At 41.4% G+C, this 21,422-nt stretch overlaps 1 protein-coding gene across 1 annotated transcript; it reads left to right on the forward strand.

Annotated features, from left to right (window-relative positions):
* Window positions 1-2,204: 2,204 nt before the first annotated feature.
* CPB2 (carboxypeptidase B2) lies at window positions 2,205-20,439 on the forward strand. Its single transcript, XM_063334633.1, has 11 exons — window positions 2,205-2,354; window positions 6,344-6,419; window positions 9,049-9,173; window positions 9,268-9,376; window positions 9,911-10,012; window positions 10,588-10,692; window positions 13,263-13,379; window positions 14,370-14,460; window positions 17,970-18,172; window positions 19,967-20,051; window positions 20,179-20,439. The coding sequence occupies exons 1-11, from the start codon at window positions 2,284-2,286 to the stop codon at window positions 20,361-20,363; spliced, it is 1,269 nt and encodes a 422-aa protein (XP_063190703.1). The 5' UTR covers window positions 2,205-2,283; the 3' UTR covers window positions 20,364-20,439.
* Window positions 20,440-21,422: the final 983 nt, after the last annotated feature.

Consider the following 21,422-nt stretch of genomic DNA (forward strand, 5'->3'; position numbering starts at 1 on the left):
TGCATACCAGAAACCAAAAAGCAAGTAGGAAATCAGCCGCTTTCAAACACCGTGCGAACGATCTCTTTGCAGACAAGCCAGAGAACCCACAGGAAAAGCAACCACCATACACAAATGTCTGACACCTACCATGTGTCCAAAAATTTCTTCTCAGGTAGATAGCAGAAACTGTTCCCTTTTCCCACTTAATTAACACTTTAAGACATGGAGAAATATGATCCTTTTCTTTCCTTTGTTATCAGCAATCCCACTCCGTTGGCTTTTCAATCTCCTCTGTTACACCTACCTCAGTAGATCCAATTTTTCTTTAAATTCCATCTGTGCATAAGAGTTCCAGATGAAAGCGTGCCTGGATGACCCAGTTTCATCTCCTGTATTTTATTGTCTGTTGGCAGCTTCCTTTGCCTACGTGAGGGAAGAGCATCTGAACTATCAGTTTAAAAATCAACCCCTGTGGCAGAGACCTCCCCACCACCCTTTCTGGGAACGGCCTGGTACCTTACCAGAACTTCCTATTTGTTTGAACGCCTAGAAAAGATAAAATAGGAACTACAAAATCTAGGGAAGATGTCAGTGATTTAGCTTCCTGTGAGACTCTTTTTTTTCTTTCCCTCTTGTGTACAGTTTGTGCTTAACTATAGTTTGGGGATTTTAAGTGTTTGTGTATTTCCACAGAGACATTAACAGCAGGGTACTCGCTGGGGAGCGTGATTCACCTCTGCTGACTTCACCCATCTGAAACGTAGTTGTCTGGTTTCTTAGAGCAGGTCTGCCCTCCTAAATAAAAAAGTCAGGACTGAATTTGAGCTCTGAAGCCCTGATTGCCTGCCTAACTGGAGCAGTGGCTCTGATCCAGACCACTCCAGAGCTATTGGTGGATGCAACTGAGTCCAGGTTACCTAAGCTTAGCTCCAGGGCTTGATCCCAGGCATTCTTCACACAGTTGTATAGCTATAGTCCTAAGCTACACCTACAGCATCAAATAATTTAGTTCCCCCAAACAGTCCCAGGTCTTGGCTCCCTGGTGTCCTCATTGCACATATGTTGATTCCCTCCTCAGTCCTCTTCTGGAATGAATTCCCCCTGGAACAAAACCATATTGTGTTTTTGGGGACCACTCATCTGAAAAACCTTTTGTATCAGACTGCACAGACGAAACTGTCCCAGGTTTGACTCCCTCATTCTGCCCCTATATGACATGCTCAGCTGAGGGCCAACATTAGGGTGGGTCTAATGCTGGAAATGTAAAGGAGCAGTTCTGCTCCACATAAGGCTGACATTGGGGTGTTCTCTAACAAATGCCATGCCTTGAACTGCTATGTTGGTGCATGGAAGAAGAGGACTTGGACCATGTACTAAGCCTCGTGTGTCCTAGCCAAGTTGGATTTACTGTTCAAGCATACAACATAGTCAGAAATCATCTATTCTGGACATGTCAAATTCATTCAGCTTTTCCACATGTCCTGTCTGGACAACCATGGATAGAAACACAGAAGGCAAATCTTGGGGAATACAAAAATTAATAATAATGAGGTGAAGAGTCACTGGTACTTTTTCTTGAAAAGCTAACCCAGCGTGACATGTGGAAAATACATGGATGTCAGAACATCACAGAACAGAAAGCATGGAGTAACAAAAGCAATCTGAAATCCTTGGATGGATTGGGTGTTAACCAAAGAGGCAGAGGCCAGCTGCAGAAGATGGAGACCCAGTCGACGTGCTCCATTCTGAACTAGAAGAATGGCCTTCAGTAGCAAAAGTATCGCATACCACTTGCTCCTTGTTTTCTCTGCTAGCAAATGCCGGTGAAAGAAGCTTTCCTGGTCAGGATTTTTTTCATTTGGACTTAATAACCTCATTCGCACTCCTCTCACCCAGCTTCACCCAGGCTGTGACATGCTATAGGACTGCTGAATGCAGAGCATGCTGCTGGACCTCCATAAATATTAAAGGATCACAGAAACTTTGTGCTTGGTGTTATTTCTTATGTCTGTGGTTCGTATCCATAATGAAATGACACGAAGGCTGAGATGACAAAGTGACTTGTCAATATGAAAATGTCCAAAATGTACCTTATCCTTTCATGGATGGGCGGCATCAATACGAGTAGGACCTCCCCAGGGAGTTCTGTCATATTGACTTAGCCACCAGGAGCTTGGGGTTGAGGTGAGAGACAGTATTAAATTTTAACCATTCTTTAAATAACATTTTTGAAATCAATAACATGGGTCCTGAACCCTTGGCTTTCCAATTGCATTTGGGTTCATTGTGGATGCTGTGAAGATGAAGTTTTACCTGCTCTTTTTTACCCTATTTATGTGGATTCAAGAGAAGCATGTCTTCACTCTTCCAAGGTAAATATCTGATGGTGCTACCGGGCTTTTAGTGTGTGGTGAGTAGGACAAGGAAAGTACTGAAGTAAAATAACTCCAAGTTGCATAAGAAAACATTTGGCAAAGGTTGACATTTATTTATTGGTCCTGTAATTGGATATGTGGTTCAATTTAACATATAGATGGTGGAGGAAATGAAATTATTCTAAGTCTTCTTTGCATCCATAAATCCTATGTTTTTAATCATGTTAAAACTATTCTTTTTGGTCTAAGTGCAAATCAATTCTGTTCATTCAGTGCTTTTGAATGCCAATAAAGGGCATTCTGAAACTTAATGGGAAAAAATAATTTGCTTCATTTGCCTTAAAACAAGACCTTAAATGAATTACTTCTTGAGGTAGAGAGAGAAACCATTTCAGAAAGCGCTAACAATCTGTTTTCTTTCTAAAGCAGCTTTTATGATTGTTTTTCCAGTCATAAATCATTTTTGAATAACCATTTGGTATTTGTACAATGTTTCAGAAGCGGCTTTATTGTTACCTATCGATAAACTTCAGAAATGCCCTGAAACCAAATGCTTTGCTAAAACATAAGGACATATGTCAGAGATGAAGACAGCCAAAGTGCTTTTATTTCCTACATGTACAGCCGATTTAAAAACCTGAAATGTTTTAATAGCTTTAATAGGAACTAAAAGGATAAGCCCCTCCTGGTGATATTAAGCAAGATGAACAACCTATAGGAATCACGATTAAACACAGCCTCTTCCCAGGACTGAAATACCTACACAAATAATAGTGAATTATGTCTTACAGCCCTTCTGCGACTCTGCACCGCGAGCCAGTGGGCAGACCTGTGACAGGTGAACCCCTCTTCAGTTCATGCCTTAAAAAGAGGATCTTTCACCTCTGTTTGTCTTGCCATCATGTTTTGTTGTGGATTGCTACGGAGGTGTGAGGGTTACAGTAGGGGGACAGTTAAACATGTTTTTAGGTGAATTCAGTGGAACAACATTGCTCTATGCTACTTCAAGGTTCATTTATTTCATGTTTAAATAAAACACTGAAAATCTGACCCTTACAGCAGAATATGTTATTTCCCACTGGAAAGCATGAGTCTAACCCTCCCAATCCCGGTTATGAAAATGGCTAAAATAATGAGATTTTAAAGGTGATATATCTGACTTTTTACTTTTATTTGAGTGCTAGTGCTGGAGGATTTAATGGTCATGTATTAAAGCTTCCCTTTGCAAGGTTATAGTGTGATGACTGCACCTGGACTTCTAAGAAAAATACCAAACATTGTGAGGCTTGTGAAAGAGCTGATAACACTGGGGAGACACCTGGCTCCCTTGTAGGGAAAGGGTAAGGCTGGAGGCTGTTGGAGAGCCAGCAAGGTGGGAGAACAGGGATCCCACAGGCAGACATCTGTGCTCCAGGCAGACGAACAGTGTACATGGTCCAGGAGAACAGGAAAAGATGCTGGCAGCACTCCTCTAGTGACGCTGCCTGCTAGAGCCAGGGTAAGACATTCAGCTGGAGGCAAGTAGGGAGGCCTCTCTTCTGGAGATGTTAGTCAGAAAGAACGTGCAAGGTTTAAATGAAGCCAGGCTATGAGAACAGAGAGACACATCCACGCTGATGCCTTGTTTTTGTGGACCTCTGTGATATGTGCTGCTGATGGCCTTCCTAGTAACCGAGAAATGAAATGGAGAGGAGGGATGAAGAGACTGAGATGCTTCAAGAGAACTGGCACTGCTTTACATCAATCTGTGAGATGGTAGGCCCTGGATGAGATTCACCTGACTATATGGGATCTCTACACAGGTCTGCATGGGAGCAAGTCCCCGTCACCTTCCTGTACACCTCCTGTAGTGGAGGAAAATGTGTGCATTCAGGTTATAGTTCATTCCAATTTAGCACACACATCTGAATTAGCTCAGGTAAACTGGACCCTGAAAGTGCCTGTTTCTTCATTAAGAGAGTGACTAGCTGAGAGGAAGACATCAAAACCATCTAAAATGAACTGCAATGCATTCCACTCACTCTGTCATACCTACAGGTACAGACCTGAGAATTGTAGGGTGGTGATGGCAGCTGAACTTCTATTTACCCAGATGTAAAACAGAGAAGAAGAAGAGATGGGGAACAGTGACAGAGTACAGTGGGGCCTTGGCAGAAAGTTGGAGGAGGGGAATGAGAAGAATCCTCTTAAGGACAAACTCAAAGAGCAACCAGGGAAGCTGGGCATGAGGACAGAAAGTGAAAGAAAAGAGGTGTGCTCGATGAACATGTTCAACTGTACCAGGGCAGCAGGCAGGGCAAGGAAGCTGGGGGTGGAAGGTCATTTCTGAGATTGGTATAAAGGCAATTTGTCTGGGTGTTTTCTAACAGGAGTGGGGCAGAAGACAGATGAAAGAGGGTATAATGCCAAATCAAAGCAGAGGAACTGAGAAGCCCAACAACTACAATTTTGGCTGTTAATACTCCCCATGTTAAACATGGCTATGAGAGCAAGTGTAGAACTTGGATCAGCTTGTTCAGTGCATTCAGGTCCTACCAATGAGAGGAATCGCTCCTAGCTACCACCTGTCCAGGCCTTACCACACTCAGCTGAAATATTTGCGCAACAAATGGTGGGGTACAAGTAAATACCATGGTGCTCTCAGGCTGTGGGAATCATAGGATGAAACCAGATGCAGCAGCCCTTTTCTTGTCTCCCCTCTGATTCCCCACATATGCGACAACAAATTCATTTTTAAAGTAGCCCCAAACATATGCTTTGGAGAGCACTTGCCTGAAGAAATAGGTAAACTGATAACCCTGCCTATCCATGATTGCTTTTTGATGCTCTGTCAAATGATGGTGGGGGCAAAACCAGGGCTGGCATCTTATTGGTTCTTCATGAGAAACAACAGGATTGCTTGGAGCCTGGCTAAAAGTAGAAAAGATGAATCACCTGGTTGCCAGGTGCTGTCAGGTCTCTGCTTGAAATCAGTCACAACGACGAGTTATGACAATCTTGTTATGCAGCTTGAAAACACTACTTTTGAGAGCCCTGGCTGATTTCTTTTCAACGCTCTTTGCACACGGGGCTGGCTGGGACTTCCACAGTGCCTGGTTTATGCACCACCACCAACTCCACATGATTAGAGGGTTGCAAGCCACCCTAGCCCACAAAATGGAAATAGGGATCCAACATTCCCCTGAGTCTCCTCCTTCTACACACACAAAATATTTTAATTATCTACCCAATGCAATTTTGAACTACATGGCTTGCAGGGCACCGAAGATCGGGCCTGGCTTTACAATGCAATGTGGTATTTTTTCTTCCCAGAAAGTGAATTTCACGCTGTTACTGATGGTTGGGTCAGGCATGGAGTAGCTAGGAAGGGCCATCTCATATACAGCATGTCTGGACCATGGGTTTCCATGTAGAAGGGGAATATAAGTTACCAGGGAAAGACGGGGAGGACGGTGGTATAGACCAACTGAAACCATACCTGGGAGAGGGACAGAAATTATGAGATCAGAAAACTGGACTGGAGTAGAAATGATGACAGTAGTAGCCTCCACACATCTACAAAACATCATGCGTGGCTTTTGCAGGAGACTGGGAGGGCTCGTGCCTCTGCTGAACCGTGACTGAGACTGAGAAACTCATGGGAGAACAGGGGAGCTGTTTTCCATGTCCAGGCTAGTTTTCCACTGGTGCTGCTGCACAATGGATTAGCTGGGGCTGGCAGCTCTTGTCCTGGTGCCAGCTCCCAGGAGCGATCTCGGAGTCCATCAGTAGATACTGGCTACCAAAGCCCTGCACCACCTCTTTCATGGATTTTACTGATTGGCAAAAGCAGAGGCTGGAACGGGGCTCAGCATCTTCACTACTGAATCTTCTTTGAGTTCTTGGCAGCCAAGCCAGGGAAGACGAGAAAGGCTAACCCTGCTTCTCTACTTTTGCAGAGAGCAGTTACACGTACTGTGCTTTACCTAAATACCCTTGTTTTTCAGGGACGAAGTTTTGCGGGCTCTCCCACAAACAGACAAACAGGTTGAAGCCCTTCAGGATTTACTGAACACAACCGAGGTAAACACATCCCTCTGTCTCTCTGGTCTCTATGCCAAATTCTTCCCCAAAGTGCACTAATACTGTTTCCCCCACCAGAGAAAGATTTAGCCCATTTTCATCCGTTTGTTCTAATACAGCAACTCATCAAATACATGGTTTTCATTGCTCTACTAACTTCTAATTTACATGAGGACACATCTGCTTCATAATGTTATAGTAGTGCATTGTATCGGAGCTCAGATTCCTGCAATTGATTTTGCGTACTAAGACACTGTAAAATTGGCAAAGCACCAACACACAGTAAGTAGAAACACTTTTGCTAGGGTACTTCAGCCCTTTAGACCAATGCAATCTTGACCTATATGACTTGCACAGCTTTGAAGATCAGGACTGGATTTTTATGGTATTTTTCATAGAATCGTAGAATTGTTAGGAAGCGACCTTAAAGATCATCCAGTTCCACCCCCCGCTGCCATGGGCAGGGACACCTCCCACTAGACCAGGTTGCTCAAAGCCCCATCCAGCCTGGCCTTGCACACTTCCAGAGATGGGGCATCCACAACTTCTCTGGGCAACCTGTTCCAGTGCCTCACCACTCTCATAGTGAAAAATTTCTTCCTAATATCTAATTGAAATCTACCCTCTTCCGGTTTGAAGCCATTACCCCTTGTCCTATCATTACATGCCCTTGTAAAAAGTCCCTCTCCAGCTTTCTTATAAGCCCCCTATAAGCACTGGAAAGCTGCTATAAAGTCTCCCTGGAGACTTTTCTTCTCCAGGCTGCAACCCCAACTCTCTCAGCCTGTCTTCATAGCATAGGTGCTCTAACCCTTTGATCATCTTCGTGGCCCTCCTCTGGACTTGCTCCAACAGGTCCATGTCCTTCTTTTATTGGGGGCTCCAGAGCAGGACACAGTACTGCATGTGGGGTCTCACAGGAGCAGAGTAGAGGGGGAGAATCACCTCCCTTGTCCTGCTGGCCACGCTTCTTTTAATGCAGTGCAGGATACAGTTGACTTTCTGGCCTGCAAGTGCACATTGCCATCTCATGTTGAGCTTCTCATCCACCAACACCTGCAATCCCAGCATCCATGTCACCAACAAAGATGTTAAATAGTACCAGTCCTAGTGCCGACCCCTGATGAACACAACTCGTCACTGCTTGCCACTGGGACATTGAGCCATTGACTGCAACTCTTTCAGTGCAAAAACCTAAAACAAAGGAAGTGAGTTGTTCTTACAGCACACGCATTGCATGTAGCATCCATCAGAAAGAACCCAGAGGCAGGAACACCTAAACAGAGTCTTTTGTAGCTGCCCCTAGGGCAGTATTGACCATTGCTGATGATGGGTAAAGAGACCAACAATCACATCTATTATCAAAGTTTCTCATGTACCCCCATTCATTGCTCCTCTGCCATCTCAGCTGTGTCAATCCAGAGTTCCTTAGTTTTCCTTGCTCTCAATTCAAAGAATGCCTACACCAAAGAGAATGTAAATTTGAACTGGTGTGTGTCAGTGCAGACAGCAGGCTAGCCAGGGCAACAGGGAAACCTGTGCTGGGGAGCAAGGCATCCAGCTTGTTTCTTGGATGGGTTTTCCAAACAATGCTGAGCCATGTGATGTTGTTGCTACCTTGCCAATAATGTCTGAGATGGTTACATTGAGACTAGCTCAGCCACTTGTACAGCACATTGCAGCAATATATACAGGGGCCAAATGTTTTACCGTTTATTGTTCCAAAGTCTTGATTAAAATCATAGTTGAGTTTTCTGTATGATTTTGCAGACACGTTCTCTCTGAGAAAAGAGTGAGGTAAACAGTTGACAGCTGATACATGCCTGGAAACATGGTGCCCTAAGTTGAATATAATATTCCCGGTGCAACTGCACCAGAAAGGAAAAAAATAAACCCTATTGTCTGTCGACTCCATGCTGTATGTCTTCCAAAATGCATCCCAGAATTATGTTGACCTTTTTCACATTGTAGATTCATGCCTAATTTTCTGCTTACTGTCCACCCCTAGATCTTTTGGTATTATTGTTTCTAAAGTTTCAGTCTTTTATTGAATATGTTGGCTTCTAATTTTATTATTGTAAAAGATTTAATTTTACCAAGAAGAATCTCATTTTCTTATTTCCCTCCCATTTCTAATCTCTTTATTGCTGCTTCAACTTGACTTATATTCAAACCCCTTCTGGCATTTATTTCCTCCCTGATCAAAGTCATCAGTGAATACAATAACTAAAAAGACTGGTCTGATCTTCATTAATTCTCCAAATACCCTCAGGGAAAATAACTCTCAGCAGACTTGAAAACATGTAACATAATAACCAGCTAAACATATCTATTATACTAGAAATACTATCTCAGAAAAGGTTATGGTCCTGTCTTTGTTCTTGATTTATGAATTTATGTGCAGAAGTCATTATAAACATTTCTTAAATACACACGTTTCATTTCCAGCAGTAGCAGAATGCTATAACACAACAACAAATAAAAAGGGAACATTAAACTGCTTATTACAAGTGGTGTCTCATATTGAAAACATATATTTGATTATTTTCAAAATACTTATCAAATTTTAGTAAGAATATTTTTTCTTTCCTCAGTAAAAAAAATAGGATGTTTTTTGGAAACTTTGCAGGTCATTCTCTGGCAACCCGTTGTGGTTGAAAACATCCAGAAGGGCAGAGAAGTCCATTTCTATGTCAGGGCATCCAGCGTCAATAGCATAAAAGCTCAGTTAAGGCAACTGACCATCCAACACAAGTACGTATTTTTATATTTGTTGTCACGAATGTTTCTGTGAAGTTGTTTGTCACTTATGTAACAAGAGCTTGTGTCCTCTCTCTTTGTTATTCAGAGTCTCACTGGAAGATGCTCAAGGACTTATTGAAAAACAGACTATAAATGACACAGTCAACCCACGCACATCATCATCATATTATGAAAACTACCACTCAATGAAAGAAGTAAGATATTTTTGCTGTAATCCGCTGTAGATTCAAGGGGTGAAGTGTGTCTCATGGTTGAGAATGGAGATAGAGAAAGAAATCATCAACAGGTAAATACCACCGTATTGCTCAACCATTGAGAGTTGTAATTGCTGTAATGCCTTCATAGAGAAGGAATGAAGCACCAGACAAAATCTCTCATCCATGTCTTGCCTCAAACTGCCATTTAAATGCAGCCAATACAGAAGTGAAATGAAGTCGCAAAACACCACATAAATATTTAAACCATCAAATGGATAATAATTTAACCAAATAAAACTAAAGAGGAATTTCAGGGTTATACTTGGACTGTGTTGTGACTGTATCTTAATGGGTTTTTTTAAAAGAAATTAGAGTCAGGCAAGTGGTAAGTGTTCTGAATTGCTATTTTTTCTTTCCCATGAGCTAAAGAGGAAGTATTACGGGAGGAAGAATGAATTTAAGTCTAGACCTTTTTCGGGGATGAAGGAAAACAATAGGGAGAAGATATATTTACTAACCTCATCCTTGCAGATATATTATTGGATAGAAGAAGTGGTGAAAGTCCATTCTGACCTTCTCCAGAAAATATACATTGGGTCATCATATGAAAAACGACCACTTTATGTTCTGAAGGTATGACTGTGACCTACTACAAAATCTTTCCAAGTACTAATGTAAGCAAGTGATGGGGTTTGGTCAGAACACTTTCTTAAACCTATACTTATAGGCATATTTTAATAAAATGGAAATTTTTGTCTTTCTTAGAAGTTTCCTAAGTTCTTCTAATAGAGTGCATTACCTTTGACAAAGGTGTTTAACCATGTTAGGTTCCTTGCTGTGTCACAAAGAAGTTATCACATCTAGGCCTTCATCCAAAAGCATCAAACACTGGCATGGTGGATACCCTCCTCTGTTGACTGTGAAACCAATCTAGTTTGCTGCCCTGCATAGTTGGTGATCTCCTTTCTTGGCCTGAGGCCTTGCTGCAGTCTTGGTGCCTGCGTTAGGAGCTTGCTGCAAGCAGGCTGCATACGGCGCTCTGACTGTATGGGAACATCACTGGGAGCAGTATCCTGGCCCAGGATCAGTCTAAGCTCTCCCTACAAGACAGATGCGTCTGCTTCTGTCCTGGTTACCCTTTTCACCTTCCACTTTCACGTGGCACACTTTACAATGGCAACATTTTAATACAATTTCTCTTTTGTCAGCTTTCTAAAAGCCATGAAAGCTCCAAAAGTGCCATATGGATTGACTGCGGTATCCACGCTAGAGAATGGATTTCTCCCGCTTTTTGCCTGTGGTTCATAGGCCATGTGAGTAGATAATCACTTCTGATTACCATTTTCAAAGCAAAGCAAAAAGTCTTGATGCCATTTACCTTCTCTATCCAACTGTGCTCTAAGGTCCGTAAAGTTTTAATCTATTTACTTCCAGAAAACCAACACAGGGGATTTGTGTCTAAGATTTACATGTAGGAGTGAGTGTGTGTGTGTTCGTGTGTGTCAGTAGATGGAGGTACGTGTGTGTGAGAGAGAGAAAGTCATATGGATCAAATGCTCAGATGTATTCTCAAGTATGAAAGAAACTTTTCAAAGTATGTGTGCAGCAAATTCAACAGAGAAGTTTACAATTATGAATGGTCAGGGAGGGAGAGGGCAAGCCAGGAAAAGCAAGTATTTGGTGATCTACTAGGGTATGTCTATACTACCACATCGATCCAAGGAATGATCCTGGCTCTTGGTCACATAGCGCATGGTAATTCATGCCTATATTACTCCAGCTGGCACTGCCTGGAGTAGATAGAGAGGATCCAGAGTGAGCTCAAGCTGTCCTACAACCCTTGGTTCTTCCCTACGGGCCTTCCTAGAGTGACAGGTACCCCACACTTGCCTGTGCTGGGCATGACATAGCTCCACACCAGCATGCACACCAGCAATCTCTACTTAGCATTTGCTGTAATGGGTCACCTGCTGCTGTGCCTGCTGCTACTGCTCCTCCACCTCCTGCCTCTGCATTTTCTACTTGTACTCATGCTTTTTTCTGGATCTGCCTCATCCAGAGAATGAGGCCACACCAGACACCTTCTTTTAAAGATACCATCCCTGCTAGAGACACCAGCATTTCAGACTCCAGAACATGACCAACAACTACCAGCCACACTTGTAGTACCAGTTCATGGAAACTAGTAAATCACTGATGGGATGAGATGGTATGATGGGCTTAGCCTGACCAGCCTTGATGTGCAGCCACCGACTGATGGTCACATGTGATCTTTAATGTTTTTAATATCTGCACTGCTCAGGATAACGAATAAAGGCATGCCAAAAGATACCTCTTCTGTGGTTTGCACCCATATATCGCCTTGGTCTTTTTAAATTTAAGGCATCTCTGCTCAACTCATCGTGCTGAGCTGCTGTCCCAATTCTTAGTATGGATCAGGAAAAGGCTCCTAAGGCCCTTCTGGCCCAGACAAGGCTGCCCAGTTTGTTCAGTTAATGCCCTGAGATATTATTTATTGTTACCTTTTCACAAAAGCAAAGTTCATGGTAAAAATAAACTAAATGAGATAGAGACTTCACAATCACCAGTACTGTAGCCACAGCAACAACATGGACGAGTCCTTGAAACATGAATTACGGTTTGGTTGTGATGGACCTAAATAATGATGGTGGTGGTAATAATAATAATAATAATGATGATGATGATGTGTTTATTTCTGTCCTCAGTCACAACTATAAGACCTCAATGACTATAACATTTGAAAGGAGACTGCAGGAGTTAGGGACAGATACAGCTGAATGTACCTTGTGACCCACAGAAAATCCCAGCCTCCAAGGTTCCCGTGGAGAGAAATGCATTTGCCCTTTCATGCTGCTCCAGATAATTACCAGCTACGCTGTCACTTTGCCCGTGACATATCCTTGCAGCATTTTTCAGAACTAACAAGCTGAACATTTAGATTCTCCATCCTCTTGATCTAATTTACGTGTTTTAAATTCAAATTTTATTTCTCTATCACTTCATGAAGTAGCATTTTAAAATTTGACATTAATACACATCTGCACACACATCAAAATCAGTAGCTCTCTCTTGCAAATCCTAGGCATTCTTTATGTTTCCACTCTATCATTTAATTTTGTTGTTAGATTGTAATAAGATTGACATTTCTCATTTAAGTCAGAGAAAGTTCATTGCCTGAGGAAAACTAGTATGGATTTAAAACGAATGAAGGTGCTTTAAGTAAGGTATAATGAAAAAAAATATGATATGATTAAGGACGTGTCTATTCTAATAGTAAAAAAAACATTTATCTAGGTTAAAATTTATCCCTGTGTGGTGGACCAACAACCAGGTTAGGTATCACTAAAGCCTTCAAAATAGGCTGCGAGGCACAATTAGCATGTAGCTCTTACTGTCTCTTTGCATACAAATGCACTGAACTCATAATGCAACCAGGAGGAATAATGTCATGTACAGCTACCATTTGAAACCTTTCTTGTTGTTTTGTGCTTACTTTATTTTACCACTACTTTTGTGGTATTTTGGGTGAGAGGGAGGGTCCCTATCATTTATACGAGCAGCAAAAGCCCAAACCTTTCTATAAATAGGCTTCAACTCTCTCTCATGACCACTCGTTAACATTAAAGGACTGCAGTATACCTGATTGACTGTATCAGTTCGATTCCTACCCTCTCCCCGGCACTTCTAACCAAAGAGCTACTTTCCTATTTAGCAGTTTCTGTGATGTGATGCACCTCTATCAGGAGGTACACTGGTCTGATAAGTGCACAATTATATTACATATGCCATCAGATGCCTTTTTAGGAAGGTAAAAAAACAACTACTACGAATGCTTTTAATAAGTTTCCCATGTGCTTTACAGGCAGTCTATGCGCGTGAGAGAGATCAGACCATGACAACGCTTCTGGAGCACTTTGATTTCTACGTCATGCCTGTGATTAATGTGGATGGCTATGAGTACACGTGGAGCCATCCCTCTGTACGTAGAGTTTTTTTGACAGACTGTGCACCGTACCGATGTGCTGTTAATGGGAACTATCAGTGTGCATGCTTAGGGTGTAATTTCCATCCTGGAACTGCACGCCCTAAACTCTTGATCTCTGCTTGGAATTTCTGCGTCTCTGCCCTATTTAAACCAGAGCAAATACTCCAAGTAACTGGCATTTGATTCACTGTACCTTTCTGTCTTCCAAGACGCTGGAAAATGCATTTGGAAATGACAGAATCTCATCCTGGGGTAGTAATACTTCCAGATGTCAGGGAATGCCTGTGTTTGCCTTCAGCAGGAAAGTTACAAACACTGGCACAACCCAGCACAAGCTGAATAGCGTGCTGCATCAGATAGAGCACAGCCAATAATTCACTTCTTCCTCCTGCAAGGTAGCCCCATTCTCTGCATACTTCTTGTTTCAGATAAATGAAGGTACAACAGTTATCTTTTGTCCAGGATTTTATTTACTGGTTGGAAATTCTGAGATGGTTCTTTGATTTTTAGATCCTTCATTCAAGTTAAAAAAAAATTAAATTCTCCACTCTTTTATTCATTTGATCTTCAATGCAGCTTGGCTCACATTGGGACTGTTACGCATCCACATCTCAGCAAAGCTGCACACCAAATTTCCAACTTTCCACGTGCTGTCAGCAATGCCTACAGAAAGGTTGGACTTAAACTCCTAAATCTCACATACCTGGCCAAACAGTATGTCTGCTCCTCTCCTTCCACGGTCCAAATCCCTTGAAATTAAACCAGATGTGACCACCTCTTATCCTATACAACACTTCCTTCCGTCATCCATCCTTGCTGGCAATCAGATTGTGATTTTATAATCTTTCTTGATCTTTTCCCTCTTAGTTGGCACATGACCTGTAGAGGCAAAAGCTGGAAGTCACATTTAACTAACAAGTGAAATGGTGCCACTGTTTTTCTCAGCGTTTTCCCTGAATATGGCTTGTGTGTCTCTCTCCACAGAATCGTCTGTGGAGAAAGAGCCGCTCATCGCATGGTAACAGCAAGTGCATTGGTACTGACATGAACAGGAATTTTGATGCACACTGGTGTGGTATGACATCCTTTCCTTCTCATTGTACTCCTGCATCAATTTTAGCCTTTAAAATTCTTAATTTTGAAAACATTTTCATTTACCATTTCATAAAGTTGATATAAAGACAAATGCAGCTGAATAACTTTTATGAATCAGTGAACAGTTCCCCAACTTGAGACACTTTTTGTTGGGACCTAGGATTTTTCTTCCCCAGATACCACGCCAGGGACTAACCTTTTCCCAGCATGATGACAAGAGACAGGGGGACCAGGACCCTGGATCCTCTCCCTTGCATCACACTGTAACACACTGGGTGCGGGCTGAGGGGGGAAGGAGGAAAGAGGGAAAAGAGGGAAGAGGTGGCCCTTGCCATGCTGTACAACCCAATTGAGTACATGCTTCACTGTGTTGTATGAACTGATCACCTCAGTCATCCTTCAGTAATGCCTGGCTGACCAAGATTTCTTCGCCTTCAGTGTTTGTTGTCAAAGCTATATCACATTTACTTACCCACGGGCACTTTAGTACTTGACAGTTTTTTAATAGTCTGCAGAATAGCTGTCTTAAAATTTACCCTATAGATCAGACCTGGCTTCACTCAGTACTGACACTAATGTCCAGTATGACTTTTAGTCATTTTAGTCCATTGCTAAACTGGGAATAAAGACGTTTTTTTACCATCCATGGCGATTATGTGGAGAAAAACACATTTTTTCAGGTAAAAAATCATGAAGATGGGGAACAAATACATCAATTTAAATGTGATATTCAGTAAAAATATGTAATAAAAACAGAACTTGGAGAAGCCTGAAGAAATAACAGCAAAAACCCTATGTTATACAGATACCAGTTTCAGGGCAAGGTGTAAAGTACTGCATTTAACTTGTCAAGCACTTTTGGTGGTGAACAACTTCTGAAGTGGAGAAATGATTCATCTTTACAAAGAGCAAAAGAACACAGGGAGATTAGAAACTGTTTCTTCTCTAAAGAATTCTTTGGACAAAATGTACACCTTTTTTACAGGGCAAAAGCAGAACATCTTACTTTATTAACTAGGGAAATATTCATGCTGTTTTCAGCCATGCTATGCTCCTCTCTTAGACATGTTTGAAAACATAGAAGAGAGAAGCCTCAGCACCCTGAGGTTCTCACCCAGAGAGAACCTTCACCTTGCAGGGTCATTGGAGAGAAAAAAACCTATTTGTATGGATAAATCTGCGCAATGAAGTCAGGTGCTTACAATAACTTAAGCAGGCGTCTGTAAGGATCTCCCTAAGTTTCTACTCCTTTTAGTTATACAGTCAGTAAAATGCTGAAAAACAAAATTCTGGTTTTCTTAATTACCATAAAAATGTTGCTTCTACTGAATCAGATTAGCAACTGATAGCAATGGTTGAACATATTTGATCCAGAACACATCAACTGTAGAATCTCCATTAGCTGTGCAAAACACCAGGAGTTCAACAGGATGCTCAGAAGAACCAAGCTGGAGTTTTATCACCTTGTAATAATGTTGTAATATTATTAGCTGCGTCAGTTTAATACAATAACAGAATTGTGTTTATGGGAAATTACCACAAATTCATGGGAACCTACAATTTAAACTTTACTCACCTACTTTTAAACACAGAAGAGTTCTTGTCAGGGGTACCAAATGCTCAGACTTTCACTGGCTTCAGATTTGCTTGTGAATACATTTTGTGCCACCGCAAAACTCCAGGGTTTATATCTATGCATTTAATCAGAGCTGTCCTGCTGCATTTTCTGTTCTTCCTCTTCAGCTGCTCAGATAACAGAGGTACAAAGCCCTCATGGTTTTATGAAGAGCAAAACATACTAAATGCACTGATCCATTACACTTTCTTATACTAATAAAAAGCAAAATTACTCCACTAAAACCAATGCACTCACTTTGTGGAACTAAATCTGACTGGAGCCCAGTTTTACCCATGCTTTTCATACCATTTCCTTAACTGGCTGTTCTCAGTATGACCAAGGATTTAGGAAAGCAGACAGAACATTAATCGAAGACTGCCAGCAAAGATTCTTCATTGCCTTGTTCCTTGGACAGTTACTCACTTCTGTGCAAAACAGAACGGTGCAAAACTTAACACCCTCATTTTGCCACTTTAGCACGATTTTGCATTGATGCCAGGAATTGTTTGTATTTTCACGTACATGAATTTTCATGGACTGTCTCCGAAATCTTTGAAACCCCCCCTTAATTCGGTAATATTAAGAATTATACATACATCACAGAATACAAAACTTATCACAGCCCTCTCTGCCCCGGTACCCTTGTTCCTGACCTCCCAGCCCTCATCTCCCAGGCTCAGTGTCGGCACTCCTCCCTCACAGCCTGCTCTCTTCACTATAATATTTCTGCTTCTTCTGCTGTGTTATACAAGGGTGTAGGTAACCTGAGGATTTCTTTTCAGCCATTGATATTAGAAAGGGGCTTGCAGTATCTGTGGAACAGTTGCATTCATGAAAATACAGGTTTATTCTCAACATCGACAGGCAGGTTCCACCGTATCACCTAGCCTTTCTGTTTATCACAACTAAATGGAGCCTTGCAAGTTTCAATTAACTAAACCATATATATGTATATTGTTGAGTGTTTTGGGGGTCCAGATAATGCTCCCCATTGCTTTGTGGCATGCTATAGATCTTCCCTAGATACCACTGGCACCAGAAGATGTTTCCTTCTCTCCTGTAGCACATGATAAGAGCTTGAGTTGTTTCATCAGGGCTGCTGTTCTGCAGATGTAATTGGTATTATTGATGTTTGGAAGAAGGACACCTGTTAAAGTGCCCCAGTGCCCGGGGAGGAAGAAAGTCTTCTGGGTTTTAAAGTACTCAGTGGGCTTTATTCCTGCATAAAATTTAAGGATAAAATGTCCATTTAAACTATCAATAGTAGCATAGAGGAAAATTTACAAAAATTATTACAACATAAAGAGCTGACATTTAACACTGAAGATATCCTGGCTGCTTCCAGAAAGTTATTTAGTCTTATTCTGACGAGAGCAAAAATGCTGAATCCTGGTTGTCTTCTTGGTAACTTGTTCCAGTGCCTAGTTTTCCTCATTCTTAGAAACCTTCATTTTGGTTTGTGTTTCTTCAACTTACTATTGGCAGTTTGCTATCCCCTGAAATTAATCACTTAGAACTGCCTTTTTCCTGTAGTACTTTCAGATTTTAAGAAGGGTTCTCACAGTCTTTTTCTTGATGAATTTAAATAGAGCATATTCATCCCCTCCTCTACGATTTTTTATTCATTAACAATTTTTAATTTTTTTAATTCTTTTTATTGAATATTTTTTTCTTCACATTCTCCAACTTTTTTCAGGAGTATAGTAGATGAGAAATCCTAGAAGGCTCACACTGGTTTCTGCAAGCATGACAGTTCTTTCCATAGCATGGCTGAGTCCACGATTTCTTGTGTATTAGCATCACACGCCGCTCTTCCAGAAATGCAGAAGGGAAGAAGTTAAGGAGTAACACTGTGCGCTCTTTTGTTACAGAGGAAGGAGCATCTCCCTCTGAATGTCAGGAGACATACTGTGGACCCTACCCAGAGTCTGAGCCTGAGGTGAAAGCAGTGGCTCGCTTTATCAGAGATCACAAAGACATCATTAAAGCCTACATAACCATGCACTCTTACTCCCAGATGGTATTGTTTCCATACTCTTACACTAGGGACAAAAGCAAAGACCATGATGAGCTGGTAAGTCTTCCCATCTCTTTAAGTTTCACATTTATTTTCAGAACCCTGCTTGGTTTGGCTTGCAATGATGGAGTCACGGTGCTCTGAAGATCAAGAATTAGGAAACAAGATTTCTCTTGATGTTCTTAAGGACTTAAAGAAGTCCAGGCTGTTCTAGGACAGCAAGTGTCCTCTGAAGACTATGGAAAAATGAAAATAGTTATTCTAGGACTGACAGCACATCATCAACCTCTTATACGTTGAAGCTGCTGCTAAAAGAGCAGTGTCTTGGTTTTTTGGACACCGTGAAAAGATATTTGTGCAAACTGATGATTATGTTGTATGGTTTATACAGACTCTGAAATTACTTGGGTGTGTAACTGAAAAATACCCTCCACATACCTAAACAACGTGGTATTCTGGTGGACACTTGCTGTTTTTATTAAAGTGTTTTGCTAGGGATGCTATTTAAAATGATCCTAATGGTAGGATGGAAAACATATCCTACTTACGTAGAATTTTACATTCTTGAGCCACCAAATCATATGGTAAAAACTCTCCTAGAAGACAGGCAGTGTTCAAAACAGAAAAACTAGCTGCTGCTTTTTCCCACTGACCAGAAAACTCTGGGTTTGTTTGGATAAGGAAAGGATATCCAGGCTAAAATGGAATTTGCTAACACGGAGTAATTAAGCCATAAGAGTATGTGGACAGCTTAGCTTCTTACGTAAAGACATGAAGTCCCCTAGAGCAAGGAATTCCCTTCCCTGCACTTCCCAGCCCATTTTTGGCATTTCCTAAGCTCCAAGTGCTGAGGCAACGAATTATTTTATTTGCAGCAAGGGCTCCTGCGTAGCAGTAAGAAAGGAGCAGAAATGATGTGAAGGGGACCAGAGAGCGGGTTTGCAGGCTTTGGGATTTGCCATATGGGACCGTGGCGCATGTCTTGAGGTGGACAAGTCATTTCATATGTTACATGACATAAAGCCAGGCAGTAAGAGAGTTTATAAAGATACAAGATTGACATTTGCACACACTGCTGTCATTTTTTCTGCTTTTCAACCTCACGCATCTCCCATGTCACTTAACATATTTCCTTCTTAAAAACCATATTTTAAAAAAGCATTTTATTTTAAAAAATAAATGCTGTCTAGATAAGAGGACTGCAAAAAGTACACTATTAATGCATTGGAAGCATTCTAGTGCATAGCCAAAATCCCAGACAGTTCAATATATTTCCAATGGTAACTAGTGCCAGTGGGTTCAGAAGACATTAAAAAAATCCAGTAATGTTAATAAGGAACTAACTAAACCCAAACAATGTATATCCTTATTCTGTTTTAGTTGCTGTTTAATTTCATGAAACTGCATTAAAAACACTGCATTTGTGAGTGAACAGTAACAATGCATATGTGACCCCTTCCTTGTAAAGCAGAAAGACATGCGCTAATTCTGGGCATTTAAATCTTCTTCATGGCTTAAGAGTTGAATTTTCTCAATGAAAATGAATCAAGAGTGGCTTAAATATTGTGGCAAAAAAGGAAAAATGGGAACAAATGGTTTTGATGACAGTTCACTGCCTGAAGTGGGTAGTAAGGTCCTGTCTACATTTTTTACCTACCTACAGCAGAAATGCAATCTGTAGCATGAGGATAAGCTGAAAATTTCAACCACATTCTGTGCGTTTTTTAGAGCCTTTTAGAACAGTATTTAACTAATGCGAGAACCAGAGCACAGTGTAAAAAAATCCTAACTGCATAAATATTAACTATTACCATAAGGCTATAAAGATAATAATGTTTTATTTAATTTCAGGAAAGTCTGGCACAGAAAGCAGCTAGAGCTATAAAGAGGACAACAAAGAAGATCTATAGACCTGGTCCTGGTGCAAAAACAATTTGTAAGTATGAATTCTACTATAACAGCCATGATAGCATAACTTTGCTAGCATCAGAAGACAGCTTTTGAATGGAAAACTGAAGCTCTGGTTTCAGGTAACTGTTATCTATTTTCCCTTCTTCACATAGATTTAGCTCCTGGAGGGTCAGACGACTGGGCTTACGATCTTGGCATTAAATATTCTTTTACCATTGAGCTTCGGGACACAGGAACTTATGGATTTTTGCTTCCTCCTCAAGAAATTAAACCAACTTGCTTAGAAGCACTTTCTGCTGTCAAAGAGATAGCTCAACACGTTCTTCAAAATTTGTGATATTGAATATAACTTATTCCAGCATGACTGTATTTACTTAGCTCAAATAATAATAAAGAAGCGTGCGGCTTTGTTAAAATTATTTACATATAGGCAAAAAAAAAAAGAATGACTGCACCCCCTTCACTTCATTTTAGAAGACACAGGGGTTTTTTCAACCATACTTATACACCCATACCTACAATGGTAGTTCAGTGCAGTACATATATATATATGTGTATATATATATAAAATGCACATTTTAAGGGGGAAAATAGCATAGATAATCTTATGTCCCTGTAGATGGTGGGAACTTCAGGTGATGTAGCATCAAACAGGCCTCTGATTGACATGCAGCAAGTTGGGTAGACCGGAAAGATCCCCTCATTTTTGTCATCTGAGCTACTAAAGGATTTTCTTACAGGAGAGCAACCTTATTCATTGTTTCCACTATCAAACAGAAAGGATGTTCACATGAGAACTTCTTGCTGCACACTTAGATAAAGGAAAGGACAGAGAGGTGGCCAAATCACTGATACCAAGTGGGAACTGCCCACAAGCTCTTTTGCTAGAATCATAGAATCATAGAATTGTTAGGGTTGGAAGGGGCCTTAAAGATCATCTAGTTCCAACCCCCCTGCCGTGGGCAGGGACTTCTCCCACTAGATCAGGTTGCTCAGAGCCCCATCCAGCCTGGCCTTGAACAATTCCAGGGATGGGGCTTCCACCACCTCTCTGGGCAACCTGTTCCAGCATCTCACCACCCTCACGGTGAAGAACTTCTTCCTAACGTCCAGTCTGAATCGACCCATCTCTAGTTTTAATCCATTCCCTCTAGTCCTGCCATTACCTGACATCCTAAAAAGTCCCTCAACAGCTTTCTTGTAGGCCCACTTAAGATACTGGTAGGCCACTCTAAGGTCTCCTCGGAGCCTTCTTTTCTCCAGACTGAACAACCCCAACTCTCTGTCTGTCCTCATAGGAGAGGTGCTCCAGCCCTCTGATCATCCTCGTGGCCCTTCTCTGGACACGTTCCGGCACATCCATATCTTTTTTGTAGTAGGAGCTCCAGAATTGGAC

This window comes from Chroicocephalus ridibundus, chromosome 1 (assembly GCF_963924245.1).
Source record: "Chroicocephalus ridibundus chromosome 1, bChrRid1.1, whole genome shotgun sequence".
Lineage (NCBI taxonomy): Eukaryota > Metazoa > Chordata > Aves > Charadriiformes > Laridae > Chroicocephalus > Chroicocephalus ridibundus.